Raw genomic sequence first — 21361 nt, forward strand, 5'->3', positions numbered from 1 at the left:
CCACCAGGGAAGCATTGGAATAGTCAAGTCCGGACAAAACAAGTACATGGATATGCATTTATGCAGCAAATAGATTGATGCATAGAGGTGGGCATAGGTGACAGTCTGTGAAGGTTCAGAATTCAGCTTGGAGTTAAAATTACACTAAGATTGCAAACAACTTATTTCATCCTGAGACAGTGGCCTGGGAGGGAATTGAAATTGCTGGATAAGATATGGAATTTGTCATGGTGGACTAGAGTTGACAGGTCTTCTCAATGTTTAAGTGGAGGCACTAGCCAAATTAATTCATAGGACCTGATTTTAACACTATGCAAGTGGGCGGGTTTTAAATTGGTAAAAATTAGACCCATAAAATCATAGAGTAATACAACACAGAAGGGGGACAGGGGCAGTCAGCCCATTGTTCCTGTGCTGGATCTAAATGGTATGATTTTACAGAAAACCAGAAAGGGCTTTGGTGGATAGATTGCTGAAGCTATCAGTGCCATGTAGGCAATCGTAAAGAGAACAAATCGGATCTTGGGTTATATTGGAGCACAAATCTCAGTAAGTGTTTGTGCAGTCTTTGAAATAGTGGGCACAATTCTGGTCACCAGGGGAAATTGATACAGCAATAAGAGATAGCACAATCTAATTAGTCCCAACACCCCTCTCTTTCCCCAAAGCCCAGCAAAAGTTTCCAATTCAAGAAGTGATCCAATTCCCTTTTGAATGTTATTATTGAATCTGCTTCCACCATCCTTTCACATTATGCATTCCTGATCATAACAACTTGCTGCACCTGCTATTGCCCGAACCAGCTATCCACACCACAACACTCCATTCCTTCCATTACAGCAACTTGTGCTTTGCCCCTTTGCAGCCCTTCCTCTCCTTTGCCCCTTCCCCCTCACCACCCCCAGCCATTGAGGATGTTTTTTAGTCACGCCGCTCTTCCTCCATCAATGGTAAGCTTTTATTTGGCTTTGGTTCTTTTACCAATTAGTTTAAATTTGTGTCCTCTGGTTAATGACTCTTCTTCCACCTGAAGCAGCTTCTCTTTGTTTATATCATCAGAACTCTTCATGGTTTTGATCACCTCCCCTCTTAACCTTCTCTGCCTTAAGGAGAACAACTACAGTTTCTCTATTCTCTCCAAGTAACTGGAATCTTTTATCCCTGCTACCATTGTTGTAAGTCTCCTCTAAATGCTTGCTAAGGGCTTGACATCCTTTCTAAAGTGTGGTACCCAAAATGCATCACAAGGCTCCAGCTGGGACCTAATCAGCGTTTTATAAAGGTCCAACCTCCAAGAAAGGTCATTCAGCAGTAATTATGACTTAGTGTGCAATTAAAAACTCAGTTACACCTCAATCAACAAGATGTTTCATTTTCAATGGCTTGTACAGGGAGAATGGTGCACAAAATATTGCAGCAGTGGCTCAGTTGGTAGCACTCTCACATCTGAGTGTCAGAAAATTGTGTGTTCAAGTCTCACACCAGGGTTTGAGCACAAAAATCCAGATTGACACTCCAGTGTAGTACCCAGGGAATGCAGCAAGTTTGGAGGTGTCATCTTTAGGATACGATGTTAAACCAAGGTCTTGACTGCTCTCTCAGATGAACAGTTTCCATGGCACTGCATAAGAGAAAAGCAGGGGCTTTATACCTGGTGTCCTGGTCAATAATTATCCCTCTATCAACATGCCAAAAAATGATTATCTTGTCACTATCACATTGCTGTTTGCAAGAGATTACTGTGTGTAAATCAGTAGTTGTGTTTCCTATGTAACAACAGCAACTATTCTTCAAAAGAACTTAATTGGTTGTAAACTGCTTCAGGATGACCTGAGGTTGTGAAAGGTGCTATATAAGTGCAAGTCTTCCTTTTTCCTTAACAATTTGAAATTCATGTTGCTGATTTTGATATTGATTGCTTCTACAAAAACTGCAGCAGGGCACCCTGTGAATGAGATGGGTACCCCTGCCAGGACACAGACAGCATTATCAAACATTGGTCTGATGCCGAAAGTGCATTCAGTCAATCTTCCAAGTTTCCCAGTTCTCTCTAGGGCTGTGAAGATTTCTGTGGGGAAAATATTATTTAAAAACCCAGAATGTCAGTGGTACAAAATGCTATAGGTTGAAGCCCCACTCCATAGACCTGAACACACAACTTGTGATAATTCAGTGCAGTGCTGAAAATGTGTCACATGGTAAGGGGTGCTATCTTTAAGATGTGATTTTTTAACTAAGGTCCTGTCCTTATTTTCAACTGTGTGGAAAAGCTCCCATGAAACTATTCAAAAACAGTTGGGGAGTTCTCCCCGGTATCCTAAACAAAATTTATAAATGAATCAGCATCACTAAAACAGATGGCCTGATAAGAATAACCCATAAAATTATGAACATTTCTTAATATGTAACCACTTTTCAAATGTTTGCAAGTTTTGACTTTTGACTGCCTGCTTTTATTTAGTTTGCTTTTTTATTCTTTCACAGATGTGGGTATCACTGGCTAGGCCAGCATTTGTTGTCCATCTCTAATTGTCCTTGAGAAGGTGGTGGTGAGCCACCTTCCTGAATTGCTGCAGCCCATGTGGGGTAGGGAGACACAGTGCTGCTAGGGAGGAAATTCCAGGATTTTGACCCAGCGACAGTGAAGGAATGGCAATATAGTTCCAAGTCAGGATGGTCTGTGACTTGGAGGGAAACTTGCAGTTGGGTTGTGTTCCCATGCATTTGCTGCCCTTGTCCTATGAGGTGGTAGAGGACATGGCTTTGAAATGTGCTGTCGAAACTTCCATGAGCTGCTGCTGTGTATGTTGTAGATGGTACACAATACATCAGTGATGGAGGGAGTGAATGTTTATGGTGGAGGATGGGGTGCCAATCAAGCAGGCTGCTTTGCCCTGGACGGTGTCAAGCTTCTTGAATGTTGTTGCAGCTGCACTCATCCAAGCAAGTGGAGAATACTCTATCACTCTCCTGACTTAAGCCTTGTGGATGGTGGACAGGCTTTGGGGAGTCATGTTGTAAGTTACTTGCCACAGAATGCCCAGCCTCTGTCCTGCTCTTGTAGCCACATTTATATGCCTAGTCCAGTTTCGTTTCTTGTCAATGGTAACCCCCAGGATGTCGATAGTGGAGGATTCAGTGATGGTAATGCCAAGGGGAATGGTTAGATTCTCTCTTGTTGGAGATGGATATTGCCTGGCACTTGTGTGGCAAGAATGTTACTTGCCACTTGTCAGCACAACCTGAATGTTGCCTGGGCCTTGCTGCCTATGGAGATGGACTGCTTCGGTACCTGAGGAGTTTCAAATGGTACTGAATATCGTGCATTCATATAATGGATGGAAGGTAATTGATGAAAAAGCTGAAGATGGTTGGGCCTAGGACACTACCCTGAGGAACTCCTGCAGTGATGTCCTGGAACTAAAACAATTTACCCCCCAACAACCACAATCTTTGTGGTTAGTATGACTCTAACCAGTGAAGAGTTTTTCCCCGCTTCCAACTGACTTCAGTTTTGCTCAGGCTGCTTGATGCCACACTCAATCAAATAGCACCAAAATGTCAAGGGTAGTCGCTCTCACCTCACTTATTGAGTTCAGCTGTTTAGTCTGTGTTTGGATTATGTAATGAGGTCAGGAGCTGAGTGGCCTTGGCTGAACCCAAACTGAGTGTCAATGAGCAGGTTATTGCTGTGTAAGCCCTGCTTTATAGCACTGTCAATGACCCCTTCCATCATGTTGCTAACGATCGAGAGCGGACTGATGAGGCAGCAATTGACTGGGTTGGATTTGTGCTGCTTTGTGTGGACAAGGCCCACGTGGACAATTTTCCACATTGCCAGGTAGATGCCCATATGGTAGCTGTACTGGAACAGCTTGGATAGGGGCAAATTCTGGAGCACAAGTCTTCAGTACTACTGCTAGCAGGATGACCAACTCTCGTGGAGAAAATTAATGGGCAGCCTGTCATGTGGGTCCATAGGAAAGGAGGCTTGGTTGCTGCCAGAGCTGTGAGAGCAGGGTGGTGGGGTTCCAGAGCTGTATGAGCACGGAGACAGGAAGAGAGCAGGTACTGCATGTGCACAAGATTTAAAGGTCCAAATTGCAGCACAACAGCATCATCTAGCCTGGGAGACAAGACAATGGACTCAGGTACGGGACGATCCCGTAAAATAAGGTACAGTCGGTCACTCTGACTGCCACAATGTTGTCAGGGCCCAGAGCCTTTGCATTATCCAGTGTCTTCAGTCATTTCTTTGATATCACGTGGAGTCAATTGATTGGCTGAAGACTGGCATCTGTGATGTTGGGGACCTCCGGAAGAGGCCAAGATTGATCATCCCACAGTTACACAACAGTATTAACTAAGCTGTTGATCTAGATCTAAAGCCTGTTGCATTTAACAAACCGAGACAAAACATTGCAAAATATTTCAGTGTGGAGTTGAAACTCAGCTAATTTGCATTATTAAAAGAATGATGCTAATGCCTTTTATTTTCTAGTACGACTTATACATCTGTCAAATAAATAAAGGAAAGAAATGGAGAAACCTATGAAATCTTAGTCATTTAACGTCGATGTTAAGCTTCCCAATATCAATGTAAATACATGCAGAATTGAACCTTTGGACCCAACGAAGAATCATTGTAACAGTTTGGCGCACTGAGCTTCCCATTGGGCGCTGCGGAGTGACGTCATTTGGGCGCGCTGTTTTTGCCGCGCTCCAGGGAAGTTAGTTCCAGTTTATGGTAGGTTTCTATCTGAGCCCCGGTTCTAAAGAAGAAAGATGCCCCGTTTGATCAACTCTATCGTTGCTGTTTGTCCGAACATGGGTATCGGCAAAGACGGAAACTTCCCCTGGCATCCGATTAGATTGAAGTAAGGATTTCTCTGTAATTCGGAGAGTGACTGAGACAGACAAATCCTGAGCCTGACCCGGGTATGTTGAGTGGCTCTGGTTAACCGGGCATTCCCCATTGGAGTTTTTAATCGCAGCTTTCCGCCTCCTACCCTACCATCCCCAGTGAATTTCCCGGTCTCCGAGAGGAATTTCCGTCCTGTGCTTCAAAAAGAGTCTTCTGTACATATCTGATCTGCGGGTTATAGCACAGAACAGGATAGCGTGTCTCCCCTTGTTCCAGCTGGCATCGGGTGTCAACAATTACTTGCCCTTCTTATTGTTTGAATTTCCTTCTGCCTACTTTAGTAATACTAGGTACGAAGAGCTGACCGACATTCCATGTGGCTATGGTGTTAATTGTGGACAGTTGTGTCTTGTTTTCTTAACAGTAGTGTGTTTGAATATACCCGCCCATATTTGGGCGGATGCATTCAACGTACACCATCACTTCATGTGGCACCCCCTTGTAGTAGTCACAGGGAGGGTAGTTTCCCAGTCACTTTTCGTATTCCTCATAAATCAGACTTTTAATCAACAAGGAAGGCAAATTTATGGGAGGAGATGGCGGGGGGTGGGGGTGGGTTTTGGCAGGGAGGAGATTTGGGGGGGGGGGTGGTTTGACAGGCAGGAAAGTGGAGTTAAGAGCATAATCAGATCAGCCATGATAGTATTGAATAGTGGAACAGACTCGAGGGGCCAAGTGTCCTCCATCTGTTCTTATGATTAACTTCTGTTAGAGATATATTGAGTTATACTGCACTGGATTCGCTTAGAAATTTATCCACTTTGGCCCCTGGGAGAAGCTCACCCAGAATCACTGCACCTGGTGCAACCAAATAAAAAACTGTGGCTTCCTTTGAAAGCAAGTGCTCATCAGAGACAGATAGAAAATGCAAGGAGAGGAAATTCTGAGCCACCAACTGCTCCAAAACTCAGTCGTTGGTGGTATAACTGTCCTATTGCAGTAGAACCTTATGGGTGCAAATCAGCCTTATAGTTGTTTAAGTCCCCACCCGAATCCTGCCAAATATCCCAGATGATGAATATCATCACATTTGCCTCGAAAGATGAACAAGATTCTGAACACCACTATACTCTCTTTTCTTTGAGACCAAGTGTAGACCTTATCTAAAATATCTTGTCATGGTTTGACCCCTCATGGTGGGGTCAAATGTATAGGCTCTCAGGAAGGTTCAGTGGAGAGCATGCTAATGATAGGTCATTGACCTGAAACGTTAACTCTGTTTCTGTCTCTCCACAGATGCTGGCAGTCCTGCTGAGTTTTTCCAGCATTTTCTGTTTTTATTTCAGATGAGAATCACTTGCTAATGACTTAATGTAAAGGCCCTTGGGTACTACAGCTAACATTTCAGGTCAATGACCTATCATTAGCACAGTCTCCACTGAACCTTCCTGAAAGTCTATATATCTGCTGTGGTGGGATTTGAACCCTGGTCCACCAGAGCATTACCCGTGGTCACTGGAATACTAGCCAGTGACAGTTCCACTATGCTATCATCTCTTACTCCACTCCACTACCCCCCTCCTCCCCACCCCAAACAGCCTCTGTGTGTTGCTGCTTGTATGGATATGCACACACTGCAAGTGTTCAAAGGCTTTGCTAGTAAAAGGTAGTTGAGGGATTGAGCAATGAGTCGGTTATTTGGTCTCCTGGGACTTGCTTTGATTGTCTCAGGGATCAAAGTGGAGTTTCCCAGATTTTGTTTGCTTTATATCAGTGTATTCAAAGATTTGGTGTTTGCATTCTGGGAAGATTGAGTTGAGTTGTTTGGTAGCTGTAGAGGTATATGTTAATTGAAAAAAATGACTACATAAATTAGTATTTCAACTGTTTAATTATGAATATTTAAAAGAAGAGGTGCATAAATGGATAAAAGTAATTGTACTTTTAAAAGTCAATTTAATGGCTGCATTCCCTTGAACGGACTGTTTCAAATTGTGCTTTTTCAACTTTTAGCAAAGAACTCAAGCATTTCCAGAAGATGACCACCACACCTACAGTAGAAGGTATTACCAACACTTGAAAACTGTTATTGAATATCGTAGCTGTCACAGCTCATTCATTATCACAGCCATAATTAGATAGTTGTCAAATTCAACTATCTCCAGTAGTGTCACTGATTCTTCTTTCTGTTGCAACAACTGCTTGACCCCTGCCTTCATTGATTATTAAATAAGAAGAATTATCAGCTCACTGGTTTTGTCACTGGAATGATACCTGGGCATAAAAGGGTTCAATTTTGAGGATAGGTTGCATTAACTTGACTTGTAGTCCAAAACAAAAACAGAATTACCTGGAAAAACTCAGCAGGTCTGGCAGCATCGGCGGAGAAGAAAAGAGTTGACGTTTCGAGTCCTCATGACCCTTCGACAGAACTTGAGTTCGAGTCCAAGAAAGAGTTGAAATATAAGCTGGTTTAAGGTGTGGGGGGCGGAGAGATAGAGAGAGAGATGTGGGGGTGTGTGGTTGTAGGGACAAACAAGCAGTGATAGAAGCAGATCATCAAAAGATGTCAACGACAATAGTACAATAGAACACATAGGTGTTAAAGTTGGTGATATTATCTAAACGAATGTGCTAATTAAGAATGGATGGTAGGGCACTCAAAGTATAGCTCTAGTGGGTTTATTTAAAGGAAATAGGTGGGAAAAGGAAAATCTTTATAATTTATTGGAAGAAAAAAGGAAGGGGGAAACAGAAAGGGGGTGGGGATGGGGGAGGGAGCTCACGACCTAAAGTTGTTGAATTCAATATTCAGGCCGGATGGCTGTAAAGTGCCTAGTCGGAAGATGAGGTGTTGTTCCTCCAGTTTGCGTTGGGCTTCACTGGAACAATGCAGCAAGCCAAGGACAGACATGTGGGCAAGAGAGCAGGGTGGAGTGTTAAAACGGCAAGCGACAGGGAGGTTTGGGTCATTCTTGCGGACAGACCGCAGGTGTTCTGCAAAGCGGTCGCCCAGTTTACGTTTGGTCTCTCCAATGTAGAGGAGACCACATTGGGAGCAACGAATGCAGTAGACTAAGTTGGGGGAAATGCAAGTGAAATGCTGCTTCACTTGAAAGGAGTGTTTGGGTCCTTGGACGGTGAGGAGAGAGGAAGTGAAGGGGCAGGTGTTGCATCTTTTGTGTGGGCATGGGGTTGTGCCATAGGAGGGGGTTGAGGAGTAGGGGGTGATGGAGGAGTGGACCAGGGTGTCCCGGAGGGAGCGATCCCTACGGAATGCCGATAAGGGGGGTGAAGGGAAGATGTGTTTGGTGGTGGCATCATGCTGGAGTTGGCGGAAATGGCGGAGGATGATCCTTTGAATGCGGAGGCTGGTGGGGTGATAAGTGAGGACAAGGGGGACCCTATCATGTTTCTGGGAGGGAGGAGAAGGCGTGAGGGCGGATGCGCGGGCGATGGGCCGGACACGGTTGAGGGCCCTGTCAACGACCGTGGGTGGAAAACCTCGATTAAGGAAGAAGGAGGACATGTCAGAGGAACTGTTTTTGAATGTAGCATCATCGGAACAGATGCGACGGAGGCAAAGGAACTGAGAGAATGGGATGGAGTCCTTACAGGAAGCGGGGTGTGAGGAGCTGTAGTCGAGATAGCTGTGGGAGTCGGTGGGCTTGTAATGGATATTGGTGGACAGTCTATCACCAGAGATTGAGACAGAGAGGTCAAGGAAGGGAAGGGAAGTGTCAGAGATGGACCACATGAAAATGATGGAGGGGTGGAGATTGGAAGCAAAATTAATAAATTTTTCCAAGTCCCGACAAGAGCATGAAGCGGCACCGAAGTAATCATCTATGTACCGGAGAAAGAGTTGTGGAAGGGGGCCAGAGTAGGACTGCAACAAGGAATGTTCCACATACCCCATAAAGAGACAGGCATAGCTGGGGCCCATGCGGGTACCCATAGCCACACCTTTTATTTGGAGGAAGTGAGAGGAGTTGAAGGAGAAATTGTTCAGCGTGAGAACAAGTTCAGCCAGACGGAGGAGAGTAGTGGTGGATGGGGATTGTTCGGGCCTCTGTTCGAGGAAGAAGCTAAGGGCCCTCAGACCATCCTGGTGGGGGATGGAGGTGTAGAGGGATTGGACGTCCATGGTGAAGAGGAAGCGGTTGGGGCCAGGGAACTGGAAATTGTTGATGTGACGTAAGGTGTCAGAGGAATCACGGATGTAGGTGGGAAGGGACTGGACAAGGGGAGAGAGAAGGGAGTCAAGATAACGAGAAATGAGTTCTGTGGGGCAGGAGCAAGCTGAGACGATCGGTCTACCGGGGCAGTTCTGTTTGTGGATTTTGGGTAGGAGATAGAAGCGGGCCGTCCGAGGTTGGGCGACTATCAGGTTGGAAGCTGTGGGAGGGAGATCCCCAGAGGAGATGAGGTCAGTGACAGTCCTGGAAACAATGGCTTGATGTTCAGTGGTGGGGTCATGGTCCAGGGAGAGGTAGGAGGAAGTGTCTGCGAGTTGACGCTCAGCCTCCGCGAGGTAGAGGTCAGTGCGCCAGACTTGTAGTCCCTTGAGTTCAGAAGATTCTGGAGTGATATAATAGAGGTATTTAAAATGTGAAACTGTTCAATAGAGTAGATTCAGAGAAACCTGTTTCTTAAAGGGGGAGGGGTAATATTGGAGCCAAGAAATGAAATCAGGAAGCACTTGTTTACATGAGGGTTGTAGAGACTGTGGATGCTAGGCCATTTAGAAGTTTCAACACTGAGATCGATAGATTTTTGTTCGTTATGTGTCTTGAGATATGGAGCTATGGCAGAACAGGCATAGGGAGTTGAATAGCCAGCTCCCTGTTTAGCTGCCATGTTTGAAAGCATTAAATGTATTGGCCATCTGTCATATTGATTTTTCTGCCACTATGTGTCACTGTTGCACTGCTTCCTTTTTCGTTTTTTTACTTGAATATTTGAGTACTGCTTGATACCCATTTAGCTAGTGTGAAATAACCAGGCAAATATTGCTGAGCTGCTTGTGTGTTCTAGGTCTGGTGGGAGACTTTAAAGTCAGGACATTCTTGAGCTGGGCAATGCTGTTCGGACAGATGGAAATTATAGTCGAGTCTGACTGGGATCAGCTGCACTTATTAGTTTTTGTAACATGCTTACACTCGTCCTGTGAAAGTGACACATGCTATGTTTGAACTATTGGCAGGGAAACGCAATGCTGTCATCATGGGACGGAAAACCTGGTTCTCTATCCCTGAGAAATACAGGCCCCTTAAAGACCGGATGAATATTGTACTGAGCAGAGAACTTAAGTAAGTATTTGAGAGGTGATATTTGTTTCTTGTGAAGAGAAACTACAGTATTATCCATCATAATTGATTTACACTAGAAAATGAAACCTGCCCCTGAGAAAATAAATTACGATAGCATTTTCTTTTGAACCTTATATATAATTATTGCATTCACGTGATTGAACTGATGTCTGCTAGGTGCTGTTTTAGTCTTAAATAGTTCTGCATATCATCTCGTCTTAGTCTCAAATTTTAATTTTAGTCACCTTATTCTATTTTAGTTAAGGAAAATGCAGTTACTTTGGAGAACAATACTGCTTGTATTATTTGGATAAATGAACTCAAAATAATGGCTGTCTATTACAGTATTGTGTGGTGTTATTTCCTCTTCTGTTATCATTATCATGTGTTGCCTAACTTACTTTTTCCTCCCCATAACTTTTTTTCTTTGTAGGTGTTGACCTCTGATTGGGTAGGTCCATGGGTACTGCCAAGTAGCATTTATTCAAGTGTAAACATTCAGCCATGTGTCCGAGCCTGATCCTGTCCTTGCCCAACATTCTCTCAGTGCAGTTCCAGAGGGTACTAGAGGGAGAGCAGGAATCTTGGCCGTTTTTCTATTCCCCCACCTCCCTGTCCCAGGGATGTAGAGGACAATCACCAGCTAAGAACCTTGCCATCCAGGAACTGGATGTATCTGCCTCTTCTTCATGACTAAACTTTTAATTTTTCTTATGTTTTGGTGCATTTTCCAACATTTTGAAGTATATTATGAATTAGAATTAAGGAACAGGCGACCCAGAAAATAGGACCATACACAAGGTGGAAACTAAGATCGCTTTGATCGTTGAATGGAAATATCTGGGGTTTTTTTTTTAACAAAATTACATAGACAAGCAGGAAAGATCTGCAGGGTGGCGAGAATTACAGAAACATCTGTTATCTCCAAGAACTGCAAAATCTTCAACTTGCACCTGAAAGCTGGAGATTGTCCTTTCCACTTAGTTTCAGTAGGTAGCATGCAGCAAGCCCAGTGCCACCACAAGCACCTGCTCAAACGCTTCATCAAAACCAATATACTGAAATAAATAAATGTAACTTAAATCACAGCTATTCGAAGGGAGTAATCCCATCCAGTTCCCACAGGTTGTGAATGCTTCTTCTGAACCAGTGGGCATTTGAGAGATTGATTTGTTATTCATGATGAGTTGGAGCACAGAGCAGACACCTAACCTATGCTTCCACAGGGAGATGAAAGTGGGATAATTTATGAGCATAAGAATTAGGAGCAGGAGTAGGCCACTTGGCCCCTCGAGCCCACTCTGCCATTCAATAAAATCATGGCTGATCTGATTGTAACCTCAACTCCACATACTCCCAATAACCTTTCACCCTTTTGCTTATCAAGAACCTATCTAGTTTTGCCTTAAAAATATTCAAAGTCTCTGCTTCCACTGCCTTTTGAGGAAGAGAATTCCAAAGACTCACAGCCCTATGAAAGAAAAAGACGTTTCCTCATCTCTGTTATAATGGGCGATCCCTTATTTTGAAACAGTGACCCCTAGTTCTAGATTCTCCCCCAAGAAGAAACATCCTCTCCACATCCACCCCTTCAGGATGTTTCAATCAAGTCGCCTCTTACTCGTTTAAACTCCAGTGGACACAAGCCCTAGTCTGTCCTACCTTTCGTCATAAGACAACCCCCATTCCTGATAATAGTCTGGTAAACCTTCTCTGAACTGCTTCCAACACATTTACATCCTTCCTTAAGTAAGGGGACTAGTACAGTACACAGTACTCCAGATGTGGTCTCACCAATGCACTGTATAACTGAAGCTATAACCCCTCTACATTTATATTCAACTTCACTCACAGTAAACAATAACATTCTATTAACTTTCCTAATTACTTGCTGTATCTGCATATTAATCTTTTGTGATTCATGCGTTAGGATATTCAGATCCCTCTGCATCTCAGCTCTGCAATCTGCCACCATTTAGATAATAAGCTTCTTTTTCATTCTTCCTGCCAACATGGAACGATTTCACATTTTCCTATATTATACCGCATTTGCCAGATCTTTGCTCACTCACTTAACCTATCTATATCTTTTTTGTACCCTCCTTATGTCCTCTTCACAACTTACTTTCCTACCTATCTTTGTGTCATCAGCAAATTTAGCAACCATTCCTTTGGTCCCTTCATCCATGTCATTTATATAAATTGTAAACAGTTGAGGTCCCAGCACAGACCCCCGTGACATATCACTTGTTAACATTTACCAACTACCAATGATGAGATGAGTCAGAAGCAGATGCTTGTTTATTCAAAACCCGTACTTGGCTCCAAAAGACCATAATGTTGTGACGTTTAAACAGATGAAACTGGGTCAAAAAGAAGACACTTCCAAACTTTGGGTGTTCTGATCCATCATGGGGGTTGTATTATGATCATTTCAATGGGTGTGATGCAATCTTTTTAGCTAATAAGATAATTGAATAAGGTAACAAATATCCCTGACTGAGAGCATCAGAGTGCTTCATGCTATTTTCGATACAATTTATGTGCATGGTGAATCTTACCACGCTGGTGATATTTTTGAATGAGTAGCCAGGTGCCCTTTGTTAATTGTATGGGGGGCAGGTGTGGGAATGGTGATTTTGAAACCAGCTACAAAAATCTATAATTGGAACAAAAGAAGAAATCTTGTGCTTTGACCAATAGGATGGAGTAACTTTATTCCTGCAGTTGCTCTTTAAATGTCACATTTTGAGTTTCCTAGGTGACTGTTGGGAGCTACTTTTGAAGTAATGTTTGTTTGCAATGGCACAGCGTCCTGCAGTGAGGTGTGGGAGAAATATCTCTAAGTAGAGCATCAGTTCTCGGAATTGAAAGTGATTCCAATCCTTGATGCCTGAGTACCAGACTGGAGTTTTGAACTCCAGTAATTCCACGTCAACTTAATGTCATAGCAAAACTGAGGCGAAGATGGATTTTCATTTTCCTCCTGTGTGGAGCTTTATCTTTCCCTCTATCTCCAGAAAATTGGAAGGAAATAAAAAATGATGCAGGGGTAGAATCTGAAACAAAAATTGGAAGTCTTCCTTGCATTCATCCAGGCATAGTTAACGATCAGTTTGAACTAAGGTGCACCAGATTGGCCATTTTTTATTAATGAGAACTTTGAATGTCCTTATGTTAATTAACTGCATGGAGCATCAACAGTAAATCCAGTCCTGTTATTGCCTGACAAACTTTCCAGCAGGTCTGAGGACACGGCCACTAATGAAGTGTTATGATCCTTGGCCAGACCCCATGTTGTTGGTGGGATCCATTTAGGGACCAGTAACGTTTTGTTTAGAGTAGACAAAGTTTGAGCTTTAGAACACTTGCTCAGCAAAAAAAGCCACAAGATTCCATGAGTTTTGACCAAACAAAAATAAACTTTACTATACAAGATCAGAAAAATAAAACAATTTACCATATATAGCTTATGTGCTAACATTCAGGGTAACTGAGTTATGTGAATTAACGGGCAAACTGTGACCAATCACACAATACTATTTAATAAATGACAGATGCAACCAAAACAGATTCCATGGATTTATCAACAACCCACCCAGACATTAGTCACAGTGAGAGTCAACAATCTCACTGAAACTGTTTCTCTCGTGAAGGTTTCCAATCTTCACCTTCGCCTTAATTCTCTCCAAAAGTCACTACAACTCTGACGGCTTCAATGATGGCCCAGCTCACAGGGTTTTCAATCTCGCCTTCTGAGATTTCATTCCCCTGGATTCCCGAGTACACTCAAACATCAACTCACGAGTACAATTTCAGCACTTCGACCATGTCAAGCAGAACCCTACTGCTCCGAACAGGTACCTTTGCCTAGCGCCCACAGCACTGAGTCACCAACCTTTGGCTGCCTCCTTGCATCGTCAGGGCTACTCCTGAGCCCTCTTCAATTACCAGACTCAGGTGACATCAACAATGAGCCAGCTCACAGGGCTTCCATCTTGCCTTCTGAGATCCCATTCGCCTGGACTCCCAAGTATGCACCCAAGCACTAAATTAAGACCTTTGGCCGTGCTGAGCAGAACGCTACTGCTCCAAAGGGGTACCTTTGCCCCTGTGGCCCTCTTTTACTTAAAGTCCTTTCTCTAACTTTGAGCCTGTTTCTCTGTTCCTGTCTTTAAACTGAACTTAACTGGGATCTCTCCCTTGTCCCCTACCTGGGACACTTGCTGGCCATGGTGCCACGATCCCAGCCACCTGACCTGGTTTTCTGCACCCTTCTTTCCTTCGCACAAGTGCACTGGGCCGGTCCCGGACCCAAAGAACTTAAAGCTGCAGCTCTGTGCATGTGCATCCAGCTGCTGGTCTGCGTGTGCATGGGAATCTGGAGATTGTCAGGACACGGTGTTCCCAACCCTTGCGCTCAACAAGGTCATTTTGGGTTTCTTAACATGAAGCAATTAAAATTGGGGATGCATTAGAGGAGTGCAGATATCTTTGAAGGTTGTAGGGCTGGAGGAGAATAGAGATGGGGAGGAGTGAGGCCATGGAGGGATTTGATGGGGGGGCGGGGGGGGGGGGCGCAAACAGGAATGTAGTGGTAATAAGAGACAGTACAATAGGGGTATTGACACTGTTCTCTACAGCAAAGAGTCCAGAAATGTAGCCTGCATGCTGCAAGGGTCGGGACATCCACTAGGGCTGGAGAGCAACTTGTAGTGGGAGGGGGAGGATCCAGTCGTCGTGGTCCATGTACCAACGACATAGACAGGACAAAGGAGGAGGGAGTGGCTAGGTACCAAATTAAAAGGCAGACTCTTAAAGGTAATAATCTCTGGATTATTACCTGAGCCATGTGCAAACTGGCATAGGGCAAATAAGATTAAAGAGATGAATGCGTGGCTCAATGACTAGTGTGGGTAAAGTGGGTTCCGGTTCATGGGGCACTGGCACCAGCAGTAGGGAAAGTGGGCGCAGTAACATTGGGACGGTCTACACTTGAACCATGCTGGGACATGTTTTCTTGTGAATCACAAATCTAGGGAAGTGGAGAGGACTTTAACTAAACCAGGAGGGTGAGGAATCAAGCTTGGGTAGATGGGGCAAATCAAGGGGTAGATTCAAGGCAGGAGAGCATAATAGTAATATGGGAAATAAGGATCAGAGCATAGCAGGAAGGGACAGAGGGAAAACCTAAGAATATACCAATAGTCAAGGCTAGATGTTACAAAGATAAAAAGACAAAACTGAAAGCTCTGTATCTGAACTGCGTGGCATTCATAACAAAGTAAATTAATTGATAGTGCACATTGAAGTAAATAAATATGACCTGATAGCCATTACAGAGATGTGGCTGCGGGAGACAAGGATTGGGTCCTGAATATTGAGGGGTATATGACATTCAAGAAGAATAGGAAGCTAGGTAAAGATGGAGGGGTGGCACAGTTGATCAAGGATGACATTGATGCAGTAGTTAGAGATGACCTTGGTTGAGGAGTTCAGGATGTTTAACGTAACTGGGACCTCTGGGTACCCTGTACTCTGGGTGGGGGACTTCAATGTCCATCACCAAGAGTGGCTAGGTAGCACCACCACACACTGAGCTGGCCGAGCCCTAAATGACAGAGCTGCTAGACTGGGTCTGCGGCAGATAGTGAGGGAACCAACAAGAGGGAAAAACATGGATGATCCATCTCCGTATCCTCTGGGGGTCCCCAGCATCACACGTCAGTTTTCAGTCAATTTGAGTCACTCCATATGATATCAAGAAATGAATACTGAAAAGGCTACAGGAACCGATAATATTCTGGCAATAGTACTGAAGACTTGTGCTCCAGAACTTGCCGCGCTCCTAGCCAATTTGTTCTAGTACAGCTACAATATTGGCATCTATCCGGCTATGTGGAAAATTGCCCAGGTATGTCCTCTACACAAAAGGCAGGACAAATCCAACCCGGCCAATTACCGCCCCATCAGCCTACTCTCGATCATCAGTAAAGTAATGGAAGGAGTCATCAACAGTGCTATCAAGCGGCACTTGCTCAACAATAATCTGCTCACTGACGCCCAGTTTGGGTTCCGCCAGGGCCACTTAGCTCCTGACCTCATTACAGCCTTTGTGCAAACATGGACAAAAGAGCTGAACTCCTGAGGTGAGGTGAGAGTGACTGCCCTTGACATCAAAGCTGCATTTGACTGAGCGTGGCATCAAGGAGCCCGAGCAAAACTGGAGTCCATGGGAATCGGGGAAAACGGTCCGCTGGTTTCAGTCATACCTAGTACAAAGGAAGATGGTTGTGGTTGTTGGAGGTCAGTCATCGCAGCTCCAGGACATCACTGTAGGAGTTCCTCGGTAGTGTACTAGGCCCAACCATCTTCAGCTGTTTCAACAATGACCTTCCTTCCATCATATGGTCAGAAGTGGGAATGTGCAATCATCGACAAACAAAGTTCAGTACCATTTGCGACTCCTCAGATCCCGAAGCAGTCCATGTCCAAATGCAGCAAGACCTGGACAATATCCAGGATTGGGCTGACAAGCACTAAGTAACATTCACGCCACACAAGTGCCAAGCAATGACCATCTCCAACAAGAGAGAATCTAACCATCACCCCTTGGTATTCAATGGCATTACCATTGCTAAATTCCCCACTATCAACATCCTGGGGGTTACCATTGACCAGAAACTGAACTGGACTAGCCATATAAATACTGTGGCTACAAGAGCAGGCCAGACGCTATGAATCCTGTGACGAGTAATTCTCCTCCTGACTCCCCAAAGCCTGTCCACCATCTACAAGGTACAAGTCAGGAGTGTAATGTAATATTCTCCACTTGCCTGGATAAGTGCAGCTCCAACAACACTCAAGAAGCTTGACACCATCCAGGACAAAGCAGCCTGCTTGATTGGCACCCCTTCCACAAATATTCATTCCTTCCACCACTGACGCACAATAGCAGCAGTGTGTACCATCTACAAGATGCACTGCAGAAATTCACCAAGACTTCTTTGGCAGCACCTTCCAAATCCATGACCGCTACCATCAAGAAGGACGAGGGCTGCAAATAGGTGGGAACACCACCATCTGAAAGATCCCCTCTGAGCCACTCCCTATCCTGACTTGGAAATATATCGCTAGTCATTTACTGTCGCTGGGTCAAAATCCTGGAACTTCCTCCCTAACAGCACTGTGGGTGCACCTACATCTCATGGACTGCAGCGGATCAAGGAGGCAGCTCACCTACCACCTTCTCGAGGGCAATTGGGGATGGACAATAAATGCTGGCTTAGCCTGCAATGCCCACATCCCATAAATGAGTATTTTTTTATTTATTTTTGTGGACATGAGCAATAGTAGGGGAAAGAAGTCACTAGTGGGAGTGGTTACTGGCCTCCTAACAGCCACAATGTAGGACAAAACATACAAGAATAAATATTGGGTAATTGTGCTAAAGGGATGGCAATAATCATGGATGACTTTAATCTACACACAAACTGGAAAAACCAAATTGGCAGTTGTAGCCTGGATGAGGAGTTCATAGAATGCTTTCAAGAGAGTTTCTTAGAGCAGCACATTCTGGAACCAACCAAAGAGCAGGTTATATTAGATTTAGTATTGTGTACTGTGACAGGATTAATTAATGACTTCGGTGAAGGCACTCTTAGGTAGCAGCGATCACAATATGATTGTGTTTTGAAAGGATCTAAGACTAGTATTTAGCTAGCTGGGATACTAATCTAGGGAATAGATCAGTAGAGATGCAGTGGCAGACATTTAAGGGGATATTTCAGAATGCTTAGCATAAGTATATTCCTACTATAAAGAAGAATTCTAAAGGGAGGACCCACCATTCATGGTTATCTAAAGAAGTTAAGGAAAGCTTCAAGCTTAAGGAAAAAGCATTTAACTGTGCAATGATGAGTGGCAGGTCAAATGATTGGTCAGAATATAAAGAACGGCAGAGAATAACTATATGGTTAAACAGAGAAAAGAAATTAGAGTATGAGAGAAAGCTAGCTAGAAATGTAAAAACAAATAGCAAGAGTTTCTGCAGGTATTTAAAATGGGAAAGAGTAAGTAGAGTATTGGTCTGCTAGGGAGTGACAGTGGGGAGTTAATGGTAGATAATAAGGAAATGGCAGATGAAATGAACAAATATTTTGCTCCCGTCTTCACAAAGAGGATACAAAAAACAATCCAGTAATAGCTACAAATCAGGAGATGGAAGGGAGAGAGGAACTTGGTGAAATTACAATCACTAGGGAAGCGGTACTGAGCAAACTGATGGAGCTGTGTGCTGACAAGTCTCTGGGTCCTGATAGACTTCATCCTAGAGTCTTAAGAGGTGGCTAATGAGACAGTAGATGCAATGGTGTTAATTTTCCAAAATTCTCTAGATTCTGGAAAGATTCCATCGGACTGCAAAGTAGCAAATATAACCCTGTATTCAAGAAGGGAGGGAAGCAGGAAACTATAGGCCTGTTAGCTTGATGTCTGTTGGGGAAAGTGTTCGAATCAGTCACTAAGGAGGTTATAGCTGGACACTTGGGGAAACTCAAGGTGATCAAGAAGAGTCAGCATGGTTTTGTGGAAGAGAAATCATGTTTAACCAATTATTGGAGTTCTTTGAAGGAGTAACGTGCTGTAGACGTGCTGTACTTTGATTTCCAGAAGGCATTTGATAAGATGCCACATCAAAGGTGTTGTGGAAAATAAAAGCATGAATAGAAGATTGGCTGATGAAAAACAGAATTGAGATGGATTTTAAAAAAATATATTTTTGGGAATATGGTGGCACTTCTGTAAAGAAGTGCGTGTGCGCGCGTGCTTGTATAAGGTTTGTAAAGACAGCTTGTCTGTGAGAACAGAGATGAAAGGTAAAGGTGTTCAATGCATGCATTTGTAATGGTGAAGTTGAATGTATAAGTAAATAGGCTGGGTTTGAAATTTGCATTAGAAGTAGGAACTTAACTTCTCAGCTGTGAAATTTCAAAGGGAGTTCAGAAGTGACAAGGGATATTTGCGAGTTACAAGGGTTTCATAGATAAACAAGGGAAGGTTATTAAATTTTATTTGACCTGAAAGTGGAGGCAATGGGAAGACATGAAAGATTTTTATATTTTGGAAAATTTGAGTTTAAAGAGGTGCTTAGAACAATGGAATCTAAGATCGAAGGGGAAAAGGACATTTAAGGGAAGATGTTTAGTTGAGTTGTGTCGGCTGTGTGGGGGAGATGTCCTGAGACCAGCTCTGTGCTGAGAAAAGTTGTGAATTTGAAGCAGCCATCCAGTTTTCCTTCAGTTCCACAGCAGAGTGAAAGAGAGTGAGAAGCTGTGTGGTGTTCTTTACTAAGCAGTTTTTGCCTTGGGTAATATTACTGGATTTTTGTGGTTAAAATCTATAAGGCAGCTGTTGCCAAGTAGCTTACTCTTGTGTTCTGACCAAGTGGGTTTTTTGGGAAATGGTTTGTAAGACTGTTAAACTGTAATTTTAATCTTGTGTGTTGAAGTTTTTTTCTTGTTAATAAATCTTTTCATTTTAAAATTCTAAAAGTGTTACTGGGATTCTGTTTCTGGGATGAGTAGTTTCCCCCTTGTTTTGAAAATAACAAAAAAAAGTTGAGACCAGTAAGACGGTTCCCTCTGGGATTTGGCTTGCTCAGCGAATAACATCTGCTGCGGCCATAACAGGAATGCATAAATGGGTCTTTTTCTGATTGGCAGGATGTGATGAGCGGAGTCCTACAGGGATCTGTGCTGGGGCCTCAACTTTTTACAATTTATATCAATTACTTAAAGATGAGGAGAGTGAAGGCTTGGTAGCTAAATTTGCAGATGACACAGATAGGTAGGAAAGTATGTCGTGAAGTGGACATAAGGAGGTTGCAGACAGGTACAGATAGGTAGAGTGGGCAAAAACCTAAGAGATGGAGTATAATATGAGAAAATGTGAAGTTCACTATGGCAGGAAGAATAAAAAAAGCAGAATATTACTTCAACGGAGAATAGCTGCAGAATTCCAAGGTGCAAAGGGATCTAGGTGTTCTCGTGCATGAGTCACAAAAAGTTAGGATGCAGGTACAGCAAGTAATTAAGCAGGCTAACGGAATGCTATCATTTATTACGAGAGGAACTGAACATCAAAGTAAGGATGTTATGCTTCAGTTATACAGGGCATTGGTGAGACCGCATCGCAAACATTGTGTGCAGTTTTGGTCTCCTTATTTAAGGAAGGATGTAAATGCATTGGAGATGGTTCAGGGGAGGTTTACTAGATTGATCCCTCGAATGAGTGGGTTGTCTTATGAGGAAAGGTTAGGCAGAATGGGCTTGTTTCCACTGGAGTTTAGAAGAGTGAGGGGTGACTTAATTGAAGTCTATAAGATCCTGAACAGTATTGACAAGGTGGACGTGGAAAGGATGTGGGTGAGTCCAGAACTAGGGGGCACAGTTTTAAAATTAGGGTTGCCCTTTTCGGGCAGAAATGAGGAGAATTTTTTTGAGGGTTGTATGACTTTGGAACTCTCGTGCTTCCAAAGGCGTTGGAAGTGGGATCATTGAATGTCTTTAAGGCAGAAGTAGATTCTTGTTGGGCAAGGGAATTGAAGGTTATTGGAGGTAGATGGGAATGTGGTATTCAAAACGCAAACAAATCAACCATGATCTTACTGAATGGTGGAGCAGGCTCAAAGGGCCAAATGGCCTACTGCTGCTCCTATTTCGTATGTTTGTATATGTGGATCTGTTTTCTGGCAGCCTGTTAGTCCAAGTGATATTCTCTCAGTATATCCTAATGAAAGGAAAACATAAAGCATTTTTCTTCCAAGCTTCATGTAACTCTGCCGCCAGACAATATCAGTAGATAAATCTGGTGGAAAGATTTTTTTTAAATTGTTGTTGTACTGGATTTGAATAGCACACTCTAGCATTTGAATAGCACACATCCACCTTCTAATTATGGTACTAAGCAGACTGTTGCATTGTGTCACAAGATTTGCAGATGCTATCAACACTTGCATGTGTACTTGGTGGAAATGGGGCTCTAGCCATACTTTGCTTGGACAGTATTCAAAGCCTGTATTCAATTGCAGTGTAATGAAGAGCACGATTAAGGCTCTGTGTTATTCAAGCATGTTGGATGCACTGCTTATACCATAGCTCTACTGAACTGACTGAGAAAGGAGGAA

The 21361-nt window shown here is 43.5% G+C and overlaps 1 protein-coding gene across 1 annotated transcript in view; it reads left to right on the forward strand.

Moving 5' to 3' along the window:
- Window positions 1-4697: 4697 nt before the first annotated feature.
- The window catches only part of dhfr (dihydrofolate reductase), a 51607-nt gene continuing 34943 nt past the window's right edge, over window positions 4698-21361 (forward strand). The window contains exons 1-3 of the mRNA XM_041185546.1: window positions 4698-4877; window positions 6878-6927; window positions 10071-10176. Of these exons, the coding sequence (XP_041041480.1) occupies window positions 4786-4877; window positions 6878-6927; window positions 10071-10176 (248 nt within the window). The 5' untranslated portion in view covers window positions 4698-4785. The remainder of the gene's footprint in view (window positions 4878-6877; window positions 6928-10070; window positions 10177-21361) is intronic.

Source organism: Carcharodon carcharias, chromosome 4 (assembly GCF_017639515.1).
Source record: "Carcharodon carcharias isolate sCarCar2 chromosome 4, sCarCar2.pri, whole genome shotgun sequence".
NCBI lineage: Eukaryota > Metazoa > Chordata > Chondrichthyes > Lamniformes > Lamnidae > Carcharodon > Carcharodon carcharias.